At 43.1% G+C, this 18,356-nt stretch overlaps 1 protein-coding gene across 4 annotated transcripts in view; it reads right to left on the bottom strand.

The window, feature by feature from the left end:
- Positions 1 to 401: 401 nt before the first annotated feature.
- Positions 402 to 18,356, bottom strand: part of LOC8025824 (copper homeostasis protein cutC homolog) — a 46,254-nt gene continuing 28,299 nt past the window's right edge. For 3 of the 4 annotated variants that reach the window (XM_029975874.3, XM_029975873.3, XM_042287310.1), the window contains exons 9-10: positions 715 to 742; positions 402 to 637 (exon numbers count right to left, since the gene is read on the bottom strand). In XM_029975874.3, coding sequence (XP_029831734.3) covers positions 423 to 637; positions 715 to 742 — 243 coding nt within the window. In that variant the 3' untranslated portion in view covers positions 402 to 422. Of the gene's footprint in view, positions 679 to 714; positions 743 to 18,356 lie in introns of all 4 variants that reach the window. The other variant, XM_042287311.1, reaches the window with a different exon arrangement.

Below are 18,356 nucleotides of genomic sequence, written 5' to 3'. Positions count from 1 at the left end.
CTATCTTCTTGAATTGGTAGCCACGCTTGATATGCAGATATCTCAGTGGCTTGTACTGTACGTAAGCTTACGTAACGTAAGGAATCGGGGCTGTGTGAACTCCACACCAAGAAAACTAAATGCCTACGACAGCCTAGGGCACGCACCGGATACCTGACTTGAAAAGCGTTCATTTTAGTACATTTGCTAAGTTATACTGAAACGGAATATAAAAATCCTTTCAACGATCCTCAATTTAGCAGGTACTTAGCTGCAGTTCACCTGCCAATGTCAAATAGTTTCACTTTCAGAAGCAGCACTGCCGAAGTCACAGACACGAATGTGCACCGTGAGCTCTATCAAATGCCTCGTTTGCGCGGGCGCTAAGGGCACTTTCTAAGGCAAGGCAACACCCACACGACTTTCCAAAACGAGTTTTTCCTTTACTGAGACGGCGTAAACTCGGCCGCAATGACGACGAGCTGGCGCACCCGGTCAACGCTGCACTCCAACCACGACTGGTCCTGGCTGGCAGAGCCCAGCGAGAGGGCCCGGGTACCCTGGGCCGGGACCGCGGGCCGGCTTGCCGATGCGTGCACGGCCCGGACTCCGGTGGCGCGCAGCAGGGCCGCCAGGTTGTCCTCGCGCACGCCGCCCCCTGGGTGACGGAGGACGTCGGCAGTGCTGGGCAAGCGTCCACTGGACGGGGACAGCCACCGAGGGCATTCGGCTTACCTGGCATCAGGGTGATGCGACCGCGGCACTGGACAGAGAGAGGACAGCGCTCGTGCCACACACTAAGGAAATTCCCGCCGTTCACTTCCCCGCACAGTACGCGGAGAGATTTCGCATGAGAAGGCGGGTCGAAAAACGGATTTCGGTCGGAAATGCTGTCCGCGCAGTGACCATGAGCATGACACTTCACTGCATGCTTAAATATGCAGAAGAATGAGAACGACATGGCGTCTCCCTCAGACGCCCGACCTCCAGCACGTGCTCCTTGCCTTCCGCGGTAACGCGAGGCGACCCACAAGTGTTACCCAAAGTAGAAACTCGAGCTGAATCCCTTCACATCCTGCGAGTGACTATACGGTGATAAAGTTACTGCATCCTGGGAAAGTATAGCGCCAAACTCCCCGTATGGTCGCCATCTTGGTCCGTGAAATGAGCAATTTCTCCTCGACCCCTGGGTCATTCCATGTCAAACGTCCCAGACGTTCGCTCGACCACCTTCGATTTCTAAAAAAAAAAAAAAAAAGAAAAGAAAGAAAAATTAATGACCTTTTGATGCATTGTCCGTAGCCATGCCCTAAAATATTTTTGACGAAAAAAATTTTTTGATGGCGTGAGCGCGGTTTTAACTTTTAAAGGTAGCGTGAAACTAGGTATCACTCCATAATTTATGAAAAATCATCTTTTTTATGAAACACTCAACAATGATTTTTTTTTTTTAATCTGCACGGCTTTCCACTTGCAATGTGATTGGGCTTGTGCAGTTTTGTTTAATTTAAATTTTTTTAACACAATTTTGTTGAAAATTTTACCATTTTAGTTATTTTATTAAAAATATCTAATTGCTCCGGGGACTTAATAGAACATTTTACTGGCTGCCCCTGCAGGTATATAATCTATAAAAAATGTTTAAACCGCTCAATTAAATATCTCGCAGTAAAAAAAAATCCTGAAGTTGCCAAAAAGTGTGTTTTGACGCATATCGGGCGTTGTATTCTGCCGGACTGCCAGTTTGCCTGTTTACTGTACGTTTCTTTTCTTGTCATTTGCATAATGTCTGGGTCTACTGAATGTTTGGCATGCCTGAAAACATTGACAAAAGATACGCCGTGTATTGAGTGCGTCGGATGCGAAAATTCCTACCACGTAGGGAAATGTTCCGGTACGACCAAAACGGTGTTTAAAAACATGACTAGTGAAGTTCTGAAATCCTGGCATTGTGCCACATGCAACACACGCGCTAGGCGATCAAACAGTCTGACAGCAGCGGATTCGGTCAAAGCGATTGAGGGTGACCTGATGACTCAGGATTCCCAAGATTGTACCTTGGCATCTATCATGACTAGGATGTCAGAGATAGACAGAAAGTTGGCTCACGTGCTAGGAAAGATTGAAAGGGTGGAAAAATCGCTTGGTGCACAGTCGAGCAAAGGCGACGTCATGATGGAGAAAATCGAGAACCAGACTAAGACAGTGGAAGGAATGGAAAAGAGCTTGAATGAGCTTAGCACCAAATATGATGAGGTTCTCTCGACGCTAAAAACGCACGAAAACACAATGAGGGAGTTGAGAAAGAAATCAGAAGACCTGGAAGCGAGGCTAGAGCAAAATACCCATGAGATGATCGAGCTTAGAGGTGCACTAAGCGAGGCGGAAATGTACTCTCGTCGGAAAAATATTGAAATTCACGGCATAAAGCAGCAACGACAGGAAGATGTAATGAAGATTGTTCAGGACCTTGCATCAAAGCTTGAACTTCCGGTTCCCGCTTCCGAACAAATCGAGGCCGTGCACAGGCTAAAGGCCAGAGAAGGAAAAATCCCTCCGATCCTGGTTAGGTTCACGGAGAGAGTGAGCAGGGACTTGTGGACAGATAAAAGGACAACGCTCAGAACTGAAGGAGTATTCATTAACGAAAACTTAACTAGAGCTCTTCGGAGGCTGTTTTGGGATACAAAGAATGTGGCCAAAGAAAAGTCGTGCAAATTTGTTTGGATGCGCAATGGTAAGATATGTGTGAGGCAAAGAGAAGGAGCTGCTTCTATTCGAATTGACAATGCAAGAGATTTGAACAAGATTCGTTGAAATGGAAAGGTCATTTCAGTCATTCCCAGATTGGGATGTGTTTACACAACGTACAACAGTAGAGAATGAAAGTAATGCATTAACACTGTTACACATTAATATTAGAAGTCTGCAAAAACACTGGGATCAATTGAACGTTTATTTATTGGACAGGTTGAGTAAGCTGGATGTTATAATATTAACTGAAATAAATGTCGATGAAGCTGCCTGTCAAGGGTTCCAATTAAATAATTTCAGTCCACATTACTTGTGCCGCGAAAAACGTAGAGGTGGGGGTGTGTTGACGTTTGTCCGAGACGACTGGGTGTCAGAGCGCGTGGAGACCACATTTATTACTGCAGAAGTGGTAACAGTGTCAATATACCGGCAAAACGAGTCGTTTACAGTGTGTGCTGTGTACAGACCGCCCACTAATAGCATAGTTCCTTTTTGCGACGAATTAAGTACTTTTTTGAAAAAATTTAACAATAACCCTCACTTAATTTTAGCGGGTGATTTCAACATTGACGTTAAAAATCTGTTTAGATGTGGATCATCTCAGTACCTAGATATTTTAGCTGAGTTTGGGCTGGAAAATGCTATTAACGACTACACAAGATAAGAATGCCTAGGGGATAATATTACGCGGAGTTGTATTGATCACATAATAGTTCGAGTAAGTGAATTGAGAACACTATCTGGGGTGATCAAGCAAAAAGTTGCAGATCATTACTTTGTAATTGCAACACTACTGCAAGAGAAGATCTTTGAAAACTCCCGGGCCGAAGATGATAATGTAGATATTTTTGATAACAAAAATATCGACAGGTTAATACAAGATTACGATTGGAACCTGCTTATTGAAAGTGACCATATCGCTACATATACGCGACTAGTCGAAAAATTCCAAGAAATTTATTCTAACTCAAAAAGAAGAAAAAAAACTAAAAAAAAGAAAAGATAAAAACGTGTGGATCGATAAGGACATAATGGAACTCTGCTATTTAAAAGACAAGCTTTGGGCAAGATGTAGAAAAAACCCGGATAATGTACTCCTTAAAGAGGAATTCAGAACAATGAGAAATAAAGTAACGGCTACTATACGACTAGCAAAAAAGAAATATTACCTGAAGGAATTCAAAGACTGCAAAGGAAATCCTCGAAGAATATGGCAACTAACACGGCAGTTATCAGGTATAAAGGCTAAACAAAACGTTGACGATGTAATTGCAAAAAGCTTTGGAGAAACAACGAATTTTCGAGTCCTTGCGAACTCTTTTAACCATGCGTTTATTGATTCTGTACAGAATTTAAGAGCCATGATAAATAAAAACAGTGAGATTCCTGTCGATATCGGAACCAGTGTAAACTCAGCATTTTTACCTTCGATGACGGAGTACGATCTGGAAAAAATACTTTCTAGTATGTCTTTATTCAAGCCAGCTGGACATGACCTGATAAGAGTGCGGGATCTTTACTGTAACTTTTATAAACTAAAAGGTGTTTTGCTTTCAATTCTCAATTGCATATTTGAAAGCGGAAATATTCCAGACGGGATGAAATTGTCTATCATAAGGCCAGTACACAAAAAAGGATCTAAAAAAGAGCTAACAAATTATAGACCAATATCCATACTTCCAGCCATGACACACATCATGGAAAAGTATCTAGCGAAAGTGATGACTTCATTTTGTGACAAATTTTCTTTAATACTCTCAACACAATACGGGTTTCGAAAACAAAAAAACACGACTTTGCTGATGGAAATTTTTTCGGATATCATTTATAAGGCTTTAGACAATAATCAAATCGCTATCGCACTGTTTCTTGACCTATCCCGAGCCTTTGATACCATAGATCATTCAATCATGTTAGCAAAGCTGCACAGAATGGGTTTTCGAGGGCCTTTTTATACCGTTCTCAAAAGTTACTTTACAAACAGATTTCAAATGGTGAAGCTTAACGGTCAAACAAGTGATCAAATTAAAATGAATTTTGGTGTTCCACAAGGATCTACACTGGGTCCTTTACTCTTCAACATATATATCAATGACATAGGTCACCTGAAGCTCAAATCAAATTTATTTCAATACGCAGATGATACTGCATTAATATTACCACACGAACAGTACAATCTCGCTGCTCCTTTCTTTCAAAACGATATAGTACAGTTAATGAGCTGGTTCACAAACAATTGTATTTTTGTCAATCGCAACAAAACTAAACTCATGTGTTTCCGAAGCCCTTATAAACAAGTTCCGTTTGATGTTCCCATATTCCTTCATGATCAACATTGTGATCAGTGCGACTGCAAAAAAATGGATACTGTTAAAACAACACCCTACCTTGGTTTGCATTTCGATGAAAACGTTTTATGGAGCTATCACATTGATCATGTCATACAAAAACTTCGCGTTGTTTCTGCATATTTATATAGACTTAAAAGTGGATGCGACGTTAATCTGAGGCGTGAGGTGTACCTATCATTGGGGGAATCTGTGATACGTTACGGAATTGCTATATATGGAACATGTCCTAAATACAAGCAACAAAAAATGGATAGTATCATTAATAGATGTGTTAGTAATATAGTATATGGGTCAAAACATGAACTGAAGGAAACCAAAGACAGAAAGAATGCAGTCGGACTATTATCGTTTGAAAATGTTTTTAAATTTGTCGTTTTAACCAGCCATTATTTTTCGAAGGAGTTCAAAGAAATACCCAACAGGATAAAAACACTCCGGCACACAGAAACCTATGCAATCCCAAAAATATATACAAACTACGGAAAAAAACAGAGAAACTATTATATTCCTGCGATATTTAATAGCTTGCCTAAGGACATCCTAAGCCTGTCATCTAAGAGGCAGATGTATAAAAAATAAAAGAGTGGTGTTTTTTGTCAAATTGAAATTCTGAACAATGAGGTATTATGTAAAAGCTTAGGGTTTTCTATCGAGTGTATCTCGTTGCATACGTGTTGATTCTTGTCATTATGTGTTTAAATTCACAATGTTTCTTTTGTAACCATTGATTGATTGTTGTTGTCGAACTGGGTTTTAGTTCACAGGAGAATTATCTACTTGTAAAATTTCTTGTTTACTGTGCTATTTTGAATGTTTCTTTCATGTTTTACTTACATTTAACCATCATTTGTGTCTACATGATGAAAATGTCTGTACTGCCATGTCCCGCATACAAGCGTACCTACGCTTAAGCGGGCTGGATTGTATGAGAGTTTTTTCTGAAATCAAATAAACTTATCTTATCTTAACTTATCTTATAAACAGCCGTTTATTTCACCCTGAGGTGGTCTAAGTAAAAATACAAAATATGGTATGTTTGCAAGCACAATCGATTGTCTTTTCGTTCTGAAAGTATAACCAAAGTAATTTTTGCTTACAGCGAGAAAACATTTTTTGAAGTTGAACTCTCGCACCACAACCCGGCGTCGCTTCTTCGCCGCACAGCACGCCACCGGCGACGATAGCTGACACGATTAGGTCCAAAGAAAGAACGGAGTTTACTGCCATTTCTCCTTGCCCGTCTTATAAACTGCAAGGGAAGAAAGGGCGGGCATCGTGTTGATAATCGGAGGAGCCGCCAGCGCGTAGCCATAGCAGGCTCGTTATGCCCTTTGTATCCGAGGGCGGCTCCTCACACTCCGAAACATGCCTTATCGACGGGTGGCATCAGCCGACGTGGACTTCTCAATGCGTCAGGCGACGTGGGCTTCTCCATAAATGTATCTTACTTTTCCATGAGAAGTAAGATACATTTATGGAAAGGTGGAATATTTTTGCCTAAAAACCACACGGTATTTGGATTGCTATGTACTAAGCATCATGAATATTGACTTGAAGCAATTTAAAACAATAAGGAATATGTAAGAATTTTAGCATTTTTGATAGTTTTCTTATAAACTATCTCGTTGTTGCAGGTGACTGTAAAAAGTCTTATTGACAGCCCTGTAAGTATACTTCACAAAAAAAAAAAAAAGGTTTCAGGCTGTACAATTAACTATCATGCGGAAAACAACTAAATTTGTGTAAAATTGCATTTTGCCGTTTCCTGAGCCGTCAATTCTGCCTTGAGGTGGCTCAAAAAGAAATACGAAACGTGGTGACTCTTAAAGAAGAGTTTATTGTGGACAATACGGCAAAAAGCCATGATTTCCTTTTTTTTTAGAAATTGAAGGTGGTCGAGCGCAGCGTCTGGGACGTTTCACATGGAATGACCCCCCTCCGTTCTTGGTGAGCCGATCTAAATTCGCTAGCGACGGGTAGCTTTATGGAGACGGCTCTTGTATATACAGATTTTGCGATCCACACACCGACGTAACAAGCGTACATCTTCGTACAACCACCACATGCTGTGTCGGTGCTTGGAGGCACTGAAAAATAATTTTACTGTTTTGAAATACGCAAGAAGAACAATATGATTGTAAGACATCCGTGGAGATGGGCATGATTGATAAGTTGATTGCATACAAAGTTCCAAAGACGCTTATATTGGCGAGGAACGCCGCTCCATGGTGATCTTGGTGCGACTGGTTTAGAACGATCCTCTGGAAGCTTCGAAGATTTCAATGGACCGAAATGGCGATTTCCATGGCAACGTAGACAGATTAGCCAATCGCCTTGCGAGGTTTTGGTCGCCTGTATGTTACTATCTGTTTGTGTCCGGCAAGCAGGTAGGGGAGGCAATGACGCTACTTTCCCAAGATCCAGTGGCTTTAGTCGGTGACAGATTCATATGACTTCCAACGGGAGCTCTTCCGCCGTGCTTTGGCTGCGAGTGCGCCGAAAGCTCACGCCGGATGTCTGGTTTGTCCCGAGCGAATACAATGCAATAAATAAATTAATAAATAAAACATCCGATTTTTGTCAAGACGGAAGCTTGGCTGAGTTGCTGCTTCATATCAAAACAACAAAGAAAAAAAAAAAAGAAAAAAAAAGACGCAAAGGGCAAACAAGGGCGCTGCTTGTCCTTGTGTTTTTCCTCCTTTTGTATTTTTCTACGCTGTTGCTTGTATTCTAGTCCGTTGCAGCTAAAGAATGCAGGGCGAAGGAAAGGAAGGCCGGGGAGGAGGAAACAAACGGAACGCTGAAGGGAGGAGGAGGTTTCCCGCTCTCCGTCTGCTTCTCCCTCCCCAGCCTTCCTTTCCCTCGCCCTACCTTCTCGAGCTGTAACGTACTTACAGTATCCGATTCGGTCACGTACGATCTCAGAGAGGAAACGAACGGCTCAGCCGGGCACGACACAGCACGATTCGCAAATGACGTCATAATTGCTCTTCACCCAAACAATCGTAAAGCGCTACGAGTCAGTCAGTCATCAGAACAGACGTCACTCGCGGCCTGCCAATTTCTTCATTTATTGATTGCAGCCTTAAAGGCAGAGCAGGTCATTACACAAGGAGGCAGAGAACAAAAAAGTTACTAGGTGCAAAGCACACTCACTATGCACTTCTATAATATTAATCTACAAAAATAAAAGAACAAAAGAACGCCAGATGTCAAAGGAATAACATATAAATTTAAAAAAAATTACAATCACAATGAACATTAGTAAGTTAACTAGAGGCCATAATTCAATATCCACAGAACTAGTCTCTTATGGAAACAATGCGGTTAATGCTTCACGAAACAAGATGGTGTCCAAGGAATCACAGATGAGACTTGGAACTGCTGAATTCATGATCGCATTCGTTGTACCGCTTTCTGCTGTTGGTGGTTCGATGAGAAGATCTATTTGTAGGCTAGAGAAAAGACACGTTTGCACATTCATAGTAGTTTATGAAAGAGACAAAAAAGAACAATTTTACGACGATTTTTTTCGAGCAAATTTTGGCAGTGATTACGATATTGACAAGCTTGCGTCTTCCCCACAAAAGATGAAATTGTTGTCGTTATATCGATTATATGGATTGTTCGATGCCATTTTCTGACCAGCTCGTATAGCACCTCGAAATTAGGCTTTGCTGGATTTATTTTTAACAAATGTTTAAGAAGCGGACATAGTTGCTGGCGCGGTCGGGGAAACTATTAGTGATCACCTTCCAAATATCTATGCTTTCTAATGCAGACAACAGCTCAAAAAGAAATATGTGATTATCCAGCGTATTTAAGAAATATAAGCACTAGAAACCTAAACCTTTTTGAACAACAGATAAATTCTGAAGGCTGGAGTGCGGTGCTATTTAAAGTGTAGGCTGACGAAGCGTTTAATTGTTTCCTTAAAACGTTTAAAATAATACATGATAGTTGCTTTCCTACCGAATTGCATAATGTTCCTTGAAAGTGTCGTAAAAAGTTACGCCTTAAAAATAAAAAAAAAAAAAAAAAAAACTTTACCACAGATTTGTACGCATTAAGGTGCAACCCCACCCTTGGTTAGTGTGATTCTGAACCAAGAGATGGCGGTGGGATCTCCTTCCAGACCTGTACATCAATGTGAGAAATCGTGTATGGTGGCGCTTCGATACAGTGGGGTATTCTTCTATATCCTGAATTTGACATCCCTGGTCCCTTGCTTGTTTTTCTCTGCACGAGCTTTCTTTGGAACGCGCACGGCTGCGCCAGTTCTCGTGCAAGGGGGCCAGTTGCCTACGCTTCGAGCTCACGTCTCCAGCAAATGTGGGCAGGACAAAACGCGAAAATCGTCCTGCGCCAAATGGCGAGACACATGCACAACAAAACCACCGACGCGTTGAAAAATATAAAATTGCCTGTGCGCCGTCACTGGAAATTTGAGAGGCCACTTACAGATATTTCAATGTGATCAGATTTATATTGTTCGAATGAAGGTGACGAGAGGACAAACAGTGAACTGAAAAATAAAGGTTTAGTCGTCGAACTTGTGCCAAACAAAAAAAGTAAAGAAAGAGCCTCGAGGCAGCAGAATAGCAGGCGGCGATTCGGCAGGGCAGCGTAACAGAGAGCGAGAGCGAGACTGACTCGACAAGGTCGCGGGCAGCTGCTTATCTATAGCGCGTCACTATCTCGAAAGTCCGGCAAAGAAGGTTCGAGCGTCGAGTGCTCGGGGCGGGGATGAACTGGCACTTTCGAGAACAAGAAAGCAGGGCGAAAGTTACGCATGGTGCAAGAATGAACGCGAATCTTCTAGAAGTCCGTGACCGAGCGTTTTTTTTTTTTTTTTTCTAGGCTCTGCGGGCGGCAATATGACCGGAGGACCCTTTTTTCGTGCATTTGTTTGGCTCCTTGTGGATTTCCAGGAAAACGTGATGACGTGATAGGCTTGAGTATTCAAAATTCTAGTTTGAGGAACTAACTACCTTAAAAATCAAAACAAATGAACTATTTTTTGGGCGGTCAGGTGTCTCATTTCGGTAGCTGGGTGTCTATTTTGACCAAAAAGCCACGAGACTGGAAAACACAAAAAAATGACACTCAGGTTTATATGTTGAGTTTGGTAAACCCAAAGTAGGACTGGTGTGGGAGTCATAATAAAAAAAAAAAATGCCGAGGTTAAAAATTAACTCACAGCAATAAATGATAATAATTAATTTTACTACGAATCCAGTGATAAATGCAATGACTGGCCAGGCAAAAATTCTGGGTCGGTGGATATCTTTTAGTTTAAGCAATGTATAGACGTGTCACAAAAAAAAATACATTTTTTTACAGCAAAAATAAACAAAAATAAATAAACGCTCATTCTTCAGCGAAAGGTAGCGCTAGAGATCACAACCAGATGTCAAAGTTTCAGCCCGATCTGATACCTTATTCAAAAGTTATAAGCGATTTCTGAAAAGTTCAATGGGAAAATGGCGGCCGACGAAGTTTTCGAATACATGGGGCTTTATGGCACCAGAAACCGAAAACGGGCCAAAATGGGCTCCATTTTCGCATTGAAATTTTCATAAAATCACTTATAACTTTCGAATAAGGTGTTCGTTCTGGATGAAACTTTGGCGTCTGGTTGTGACCTAGCGCCACCTCTGGGCGGAGAGTGAGCTTTAGGCAATGCGTAGTTTATTTTCGCGATAAAAAAAAAAAAAAACTGTACATTTTTTGTGACATCGTGTACCAGTCTTAATTTGGTGATTTATGCGCGCAAATAGTGGTGTGCATAAATGGAAAGATGCAAACGGATATAGAGTTTGACGTTGTATAAAATATAGTGAAATCACGCATATGGTACGCTGATTAAGAATGAACAGCCCTACATTTTACACTAGCGTTGGGCGTATCGAAAGTTAAGGGTGCATCAAAAGCTAAAGCTTGTATACATATACTGCTCAGGCCGTTATGTTTGAATGCTCATAGTAGTTTATTACCCTGCAGATTTGATGTAAGTTGTCTCCTGACAACAAAAAAAGGAAACATTTAAACTCTGGGTTGATAGAGAAACTCCACGTGCTGACAGCTTCCAATCATCTCGGCACCGATTATGAGTATTAACTGCATGCCAACGGTCGCGTGCTTAGAACGAGTTTTTCCCACGTGATTTCATACAAGCACAATTGTTCTTGGCAAACAACAATGTTTACTCAGGCAAGCGGTCATATGTGAAGCTTATATTATTTTGTATTGATTGTGGCACACGTGGCAAGTTGCATAGGCTTTTTTTACAATCCACGAAATAGAATGCTCCTGGGTTAGCTTGGTCTCTAATGCATGCAGCACACAAAATAGCACGAAATGAATCGCAGTGGGAAACGAAAACAATAATGATAAACAATCGCGTAATCACGCGAAAACTGAGGGCATTGCACGTATACAGAAGGTAAGCTTTGTTTGTCTAAACAAAGTACCAGTAAAGTATTTGGTTTTATCGCGCGAGCGAAGCGGAGCATAACAGTGCGAGCATACTGCCCTGAACTACACTTCCAGTGAACAAGCGCGCCATCAAAAGCATTGAGCTCGCTTTTATAGCTTTTGGTGCACCTAAACCTTTGAAAACACAATTATATTCAATTCTATTATTTCAAGTATTTTTATTAAGTGCGCCTATGTGTGTCTTCTATTTTTGTCTTTTGCGTTGAAGTGCCACTTTCTTAGTTATATTATATTTTCCCAGAAGTCCGACAACTATAGTCTGTTTGATCATAAGTAAAAGCCGCATAATCAAAGATGTAGAAAAAAAAATAAAAAAGGAACGCGAACACGCTAACACACATTAAAAATGCAATGTAACGGCGCACTCAAAATTAGTCGTCAGTTTTTTTTAGAGAGCAGCAGTTGCATAGGGCGACATTGTTACCCGTTGAACATTATAAAAAGTGCAGTACAACTGTTAGCTCGGGGTCTTTAACGTGTATTACGCGGTATATGTGGTACACGATCGCACGACGGTAGGATGCAGATGGGCGACTGAACCCAGGGTCCCTGCTAAAGCCCCTTGATAAAGGCGTTCATTACAAGTACCACCCACCCTTGATGTGGAAACTCGCAAGACACGTGCCACGAGCGGGTGCTCCGCCGCCATTCGCTTTCAAGGGCCAGTCATTTTAGTGCTGCGCCGCCACTTACCTCCAAGGGCCGCTGGAGAGACGGGCCTCGTGCACTAGCACATTTGAGGTTACTTGAAAATCCAACGCAAACACATCGAGGGGATTTAATCCCTACACGTTCTGCAGCGTGAGCTCCGTGCTTTGAACGGAGCTCGCGCTCGAGCATTTCTCCAGATGCTCTGATCTGCGGTGCCACAACACACTCGGCCAACGATCCCCCACCGCACTTGGTTTAGCCTGTGAGCTACACCCAATGAGCTACGCTTAGAGCATCCGCACTTTTTCCCCGATATTTTTGTGGGCGCCGCCATCTTGGTGGTAAGTAACAAATCAAACAAAACTGCCGATCGTCATGATTCAAAAGTGCGACTTCCTCAGCATTAGTTTCGGTTTCAGGAAGCTCACGTGATATTGCTTTGCTTTGTCGCGAACTGTTTATACATTTGTGGAGGACGGAAAAGCGTTTCCTGTGATTTCAGATAAAGCTTCAGATAAATGACTACCATCATTTTAAGCACCAAGATGTGTATGAAGCGTAGCTTATTTAGTGGCTCTAGTTAGCGCGACCGCACAGACACAGAAAGAAAACGAACTGCTTGATTTTGCGCTCTCGGCGCTGCTTCAGTGGCTTCATCAGCCGGTAGCGTTGGCTGCACTCCGAACTAAGGTAAAGCAAAGCAAATATTCATATTTTAGGGTTTGGCAGCCAAACCAACAAAAATCACTTAGCACGCCCCAATAAAAAATAAAAAAAAAACACAAAAGATGCGGGTTTATTTTGATTAACTTGAGATCTTTTGACGTGCAACCGAAATCTCAGATTGGCCTCCGTCGGATTGCGGCCACCTCGGCAAATATTTAAACCCGACAAATATGAATTCATGGGCCAGCGCGTTGGCTCAGAGACACTGAGACGATTTAATGTTTTGTGTTTTGTTTTAATATTATAGCCACTTAAAAGCCTCCGAGGTGGTTTTTAAGCAAAATATAGTCAAACCAATCCGACACGCGTAGTTTGATTGCGGAAATGATTTTTGCAAGTAATAAAAACATTAAGATGTTTTCACATACGTGGCGGAATCTGAAATGGCAGAATGCATTTCATGGTGCCCATTTCATTTGGATCGCGTCGGGCATGTGTACCGACGCACAGTAGAACGCGCACTAAAGTAGCTGTGGTGCACCCGCAGCCTCGCGCTTGCTGTCCTGACATCTCTGGCTCGCTCACTGTGGGCATCCAAGCATCTGACACCCCGACATCTGGCGCTTTTTCTGTCTTCCACGTGGCGTTCCAAGCGGCACACGACGGAAAATGCACATCAAGCTGTTCTTGAACACGTGTCGCCATCTCTATTTTATATTAAAAAAACTACAATTTGCCGTAACTGAATGGGAAAAGTTTGAGGTCTTATAACATTCTTAACGTGTAATATATCAATATGAAAGTTCTTGAAAATGTTCTATCGAAGGATGCTTCATAATTTAATGTCTCGTTATTTTGATTAGCTGACGTGATTCTGTATTTATAGCGCCATAAAATAATACCATTTTAAACTTTATTTTTTATTTTAAAATATACATTATCTGTACAGTTTGTTGCTTACTTTTTTAATTTATTACATCCAACCGAACGCTCACGTAAAATATTGTGGACGATGGGACGTTATAACTCGAGAAAGAAGTTTTTCATTATTAGAGACTGTAGGCTATTAAAAGCTGTATAATTAACTAACAACTAAAGATAATCGTAATATCGAGACATTAAAGTCTCGTTGAAAGAATAGCTCTATTTTGATATTAACTTTATAATTGTAAGATATATCGAAAGTTATAAGCCGTCAAAGAAGCACCAAAACGTCACGCACGGTGGGGTTGCACCTTAAAGACATTAACATCTCGTTTGCATTTAAAGGGGTCCCCCCCCCCCCCCCCCCCCCCCCCATGAAACGATTTCCCTACTTCTTCCTCCTTAGCTTTAATCCTCAACTCAAATGCGAATTGTGAAATCACGTCGTCGTGACATTCTTCGGCACCAGTGCGATGACTCCTAGCTTCCATCGTGCTTTTTATGCACACCATAGAACTTGTCATTCCCCAGTGACGATAAGTTCCGTCAGGGCACTCATTGGCCACGAACGCGAATCCGAATATTCGTCGACGGATTTATTGTTGACGAGCGCATTTCCCGTGCTCACGCAGTTCCCGTGTTCAATGCGTGAGCTCCAGCTCGGCTGACGTCAGTTTGGCACCGCTGACGCGCTTTGGGAACCGCGGATGTATTATAAAGTGAAAAGGCGGAGACCTTTTGAAGGAAAGAAGGTACAAAATAGTCCGCTATATTTTCAAATGTTTGTACCGAAAAGATGGCTGTTGACTTTCTACCCTCTTTCTTTTGGCCAACTAAACGATATGCGATTAGTAAAGTCCCAATTTAAAATCATTTATCCCAGCCCAAAATTCGTTTTATGGCCCCTTTAAGAAACTTAGAAATATATTAACAAAAACTTTAAGGCAGGCCAAACGCACGTATTTCAACAATTTATTTAAAGATGACAAGATATCTGATGAAAAAAAAAAGATTAATAAAACAAGGGTCGCACGCGGGAAGGTAACAGATAAAAATCGAAGGTATCGTCGTAAAAGGAGTTGATTTGGCGCAAAAGTTTAATGATCATTTTGTTACACTTGTCCGAAGTGTAGACTGTGAGGAATGCCGTTAGGTATGTGCAGAGGGTTTCTCATAATCTGTTTCTGTTCTCAACTGACAAAGATGAGTTTTTGTTTTTAATTGTTTTAAAAACAGTAAGAGTTGTGATATATATGATTTTTAAATTAAACCAATCAAATATGTGTTGCGGTCGATTGTTTCGTCTAACACATATTTTTAATATAACACTTGAAAAGAAAACATAAAAAATGCAAGTGGCAATGGTGACAGTTTTGTATAAAGCTGGGGATAAAAACTTTTACAATTCTCTATAATGCCGAATTAGAACGCAGCTCCTGAGGAGGGGGAGGGGAGGGTATGCCCGTGTGACGTCACGATGGTGACTTCACTCGTGACGTCAACGTGACGTCACTGGTGATCCTCGTGACGTCAATCGTGACCCTCGTGACGTAACACGTTACCCTCGTGATGTCACTGGTGGCCTTCGTGACGACCCTCGTGACATCACTGGTGACCTTCGTGACGTCACTGGTGACCCTCGTGACGTCATTCGTGACGTCACTGGTGACCCCCCTGACGTCATTCGTGGCCCTCGTGACGTCACTGGTGACCCTCGTGACGTCATTCGTGACCCGCGTGACGCCACTGGTGACCCTAGTAACGTCACTCGTGACGTCACGCGGTTACGCCGACGCCGCTCAACCCGGAAACGGGCGCTCTAAAGAGCTGCGCTCTAAAACAACCTCTAGAAATTATAGACCTGTTTCTGTTCTACCCTATGTTTAGAAGATCTAAAAAAAAAAAAACAATACATAAAAAAATTGGGGTGTATGTATGTTTTTAGAATTTAGTCTGCTCAACGGGCGACTTCTCACAGCCGTAGATGAGAAATTCAGCCAGTGCAGTACAAACCGCCGGCATGGGGTCACGCAGTGGTGATAGACGACCGCACGCCGGTACAATGCTCATCCCGATCGAAACGGGCACCGATGAGGATTGAACCCAGGACCCTTGGGTTCTGCAGCGCAAGCTTCCGCTCCACGTGCTCCGAGCTGGTTTGCGCTAGCCCAATCAGCTAGGCTACATAATTTCTGCGAAAAATGTTCCATTCTAACGCCCAGTCAATATGGATTTAGGAAGGGTTGTTCTACGGAACTTGCCTTGTTAAAAAAGTTGGTAACGCTTGCAGTATTTATTGACTGATGATGGCGAACCATCATCAATCGGTCACATTACTTCAAAAGTTGTATCTTCACGGTATTCGTGGTGTTGCTTTAGATATGATTAGAAGTTATCTTTGTGATCGCTACTAGTGCGCCGAAAAAAAAAAACTAATTTTGGGTCACAAACTGTTGTCGTGCCCAAGGAAGTATAGACGCTTTTCAGTAGCTGTGCATGGGCGCCGCCATAACCGACCTTCAGTTTTTGTTTCCTCTTATTCCGTTTACTTCACTTCGTCATTACCATAGCATGCGTGGTTATTGCACTTTTAGATTATTTTGTGTCCTCCCCAGCATTGGCCTTTGTGGAAATTCGTCAAGGCCCGTTTCAGTGGCTCGGTATTTCGGTAAGACAAGAGAAGGTCAGCAAGGGTGGCTGTAATCTGGCGCATGTTTAAAGGGGTACGGAAACCGAACTCTGGAGCTCATTTCTTTGCTTCAATATGACGTAGGTAGCAGTAGAACTTCAGAAACATAAACATTTCATTGGAAAACGCAAGAAAAGATAATTTAAACTGAATAACGATAACCAAAAACCAACTGGCTGTTGGTTATGATCGAAGCTTCAATGGAATGTCGTGACGGCACCGCCTTCGACGGCAGCGCAACTATATGGGAAATACGCTCACTAGTAGAGATTACCTATCAAAACTTAATACCGAAGGTCTGGTGAAGAAAGCCAAAGCACAGTTGGCCACCTTGGATTCACTCTGCCAGCCAATCGCTTCCATTCATTCTTTGACGTCACTGACGTCAGGGGCTGATGAATATTTTTCAACATGACGCGCGCTGCCTCCTAAGTCGTTCTCGCCGAGGGACGCCGACTTGTCGAAGTGACCCGGCGCGTTTACGTCGCAGAGCTGTGCCGGTATCCGTTTTTGCGCGATAGTTTCTGTGCGACACATGCAGCGATTTTGCTCCCAGAGCGGCGCGATTCTCGCAGCCGCGGCACCCTGACCAGCGTCAGAGCGGAGCGGTTCCAGAAGGTTGGAAAGTTTTCGCGGCGGCAGAGCGGTAGCATTTGCGCTGGCCATTCACAGCGCGGCGGAGAACCACGTGACAAAAGGAGACGCATAGCGGGAAAGGTTGCGCATAGGATGGCGTTTTCACATTTTTCAAGCAGACGACGCAAGCGATTGATAATAATCCCTGGAAAAGGGGAACAAGAAGGACAAAGGAGAAACACAAATCTCAAAACACAGCTAGCGCCCTAATCTGTACACTTGGCGAGAAGGTCGGCGAGAAATTCAGCGGCTATGATTGGCCGGCGCCAAGGTCAAGTGCGGCGTTGGCCAACCACGGCCGCCAGATTTCTCGCGGTTCGTAATCAAGACTTGGGGAGCGCCGGAGGACCATGGACTCGACGAAGAACTTGGCTACTTTCACCGCGGTTCCCGATGGGAGTGCTTTTGTCTCGGCGTACCTGGTGAGATAATCCGTTGCCACGATTATCCATCGGTTTCCCTGCATCGACGGCGGGAAAGGTGCAAGTAGATCCATTCCAATCTGCTGGAACGGTGCAGTCGGAGGCGCGATCGGCTGCAGGAGGCCTGCCGGCTTCGTCGCCGGTTTCATCCGTCGCTGGTACTCGTGTCACGATCGTGTGTAGAGGTGGACAGTCTTCGCGAGCTTCGGCCAGTAGTACTTCTCTCGAATCCTTGCGAGAGTCTTGTAGTAGCCAAGGTGACCAGATGTCGGGCCGTCATGGAAGGCTTGAAAGATAGCTTGTTGAAGACTACCAGGAGCCACGTCGAGTTGCTGCTCTCAAAGTTCTCTTTGTAGAGAATACCTTTCCTGGCGGCAAATGTTGGTAGGGCACGTGAAAAGGCTCGGGGAATCGTTTCCCCTCGTCCCTCCAAGTGGTCAATCAGTGCGCGCAGTTCAGGATCGTCCCATTGGAGCGCTGCCATGCTGTTAACGCTAGTTAACGCCCACTGCGCCACAAAAGCGATCGTCGTCGTCTTTGGCACGGCCGGTAGCTGACTCGAGTGGACAGGTAGTCGGCGTCGCTGTTTTCGGCCTGACTTGTAGACCACGCGGTCACGTCGTACTCTTACAGTCGTACGCTCCATCGAGCGAGGCGTTTCGATAGGTCCTTCAGGGGCACTGACACGTCAAAATCATTTTTTTTTTTATTATCCAAAACGATTGAAAACATGCATGGACATTATCCTCAAAATTCGGAACTTGGGAATTCAGTATATGTGAAGTA

This window comes from Ixodes scapularis, unplaced genomic scaffold (genome assembly GCF_016920785.2).
Source record: "Ixodes scapularis isolate PalLabHiFi unplaced genomic scaffold, ASM1692078v2 PGA_scaffold9__187_contigs__length_104089568, whole genome shotgun sequence".
Classification (NCBI taxonomy): domain Eukaryota; kingdom Metazoa; phylum Arthropoda; class Arachnida; order Ixodida; family Ixodidae; genus Ixodes; species Ixodes scapularis.
Note: the sequence above shows the minus strand (reverse complement) of the source record. Positions and strands in the feature narration are given on the sequence as shown.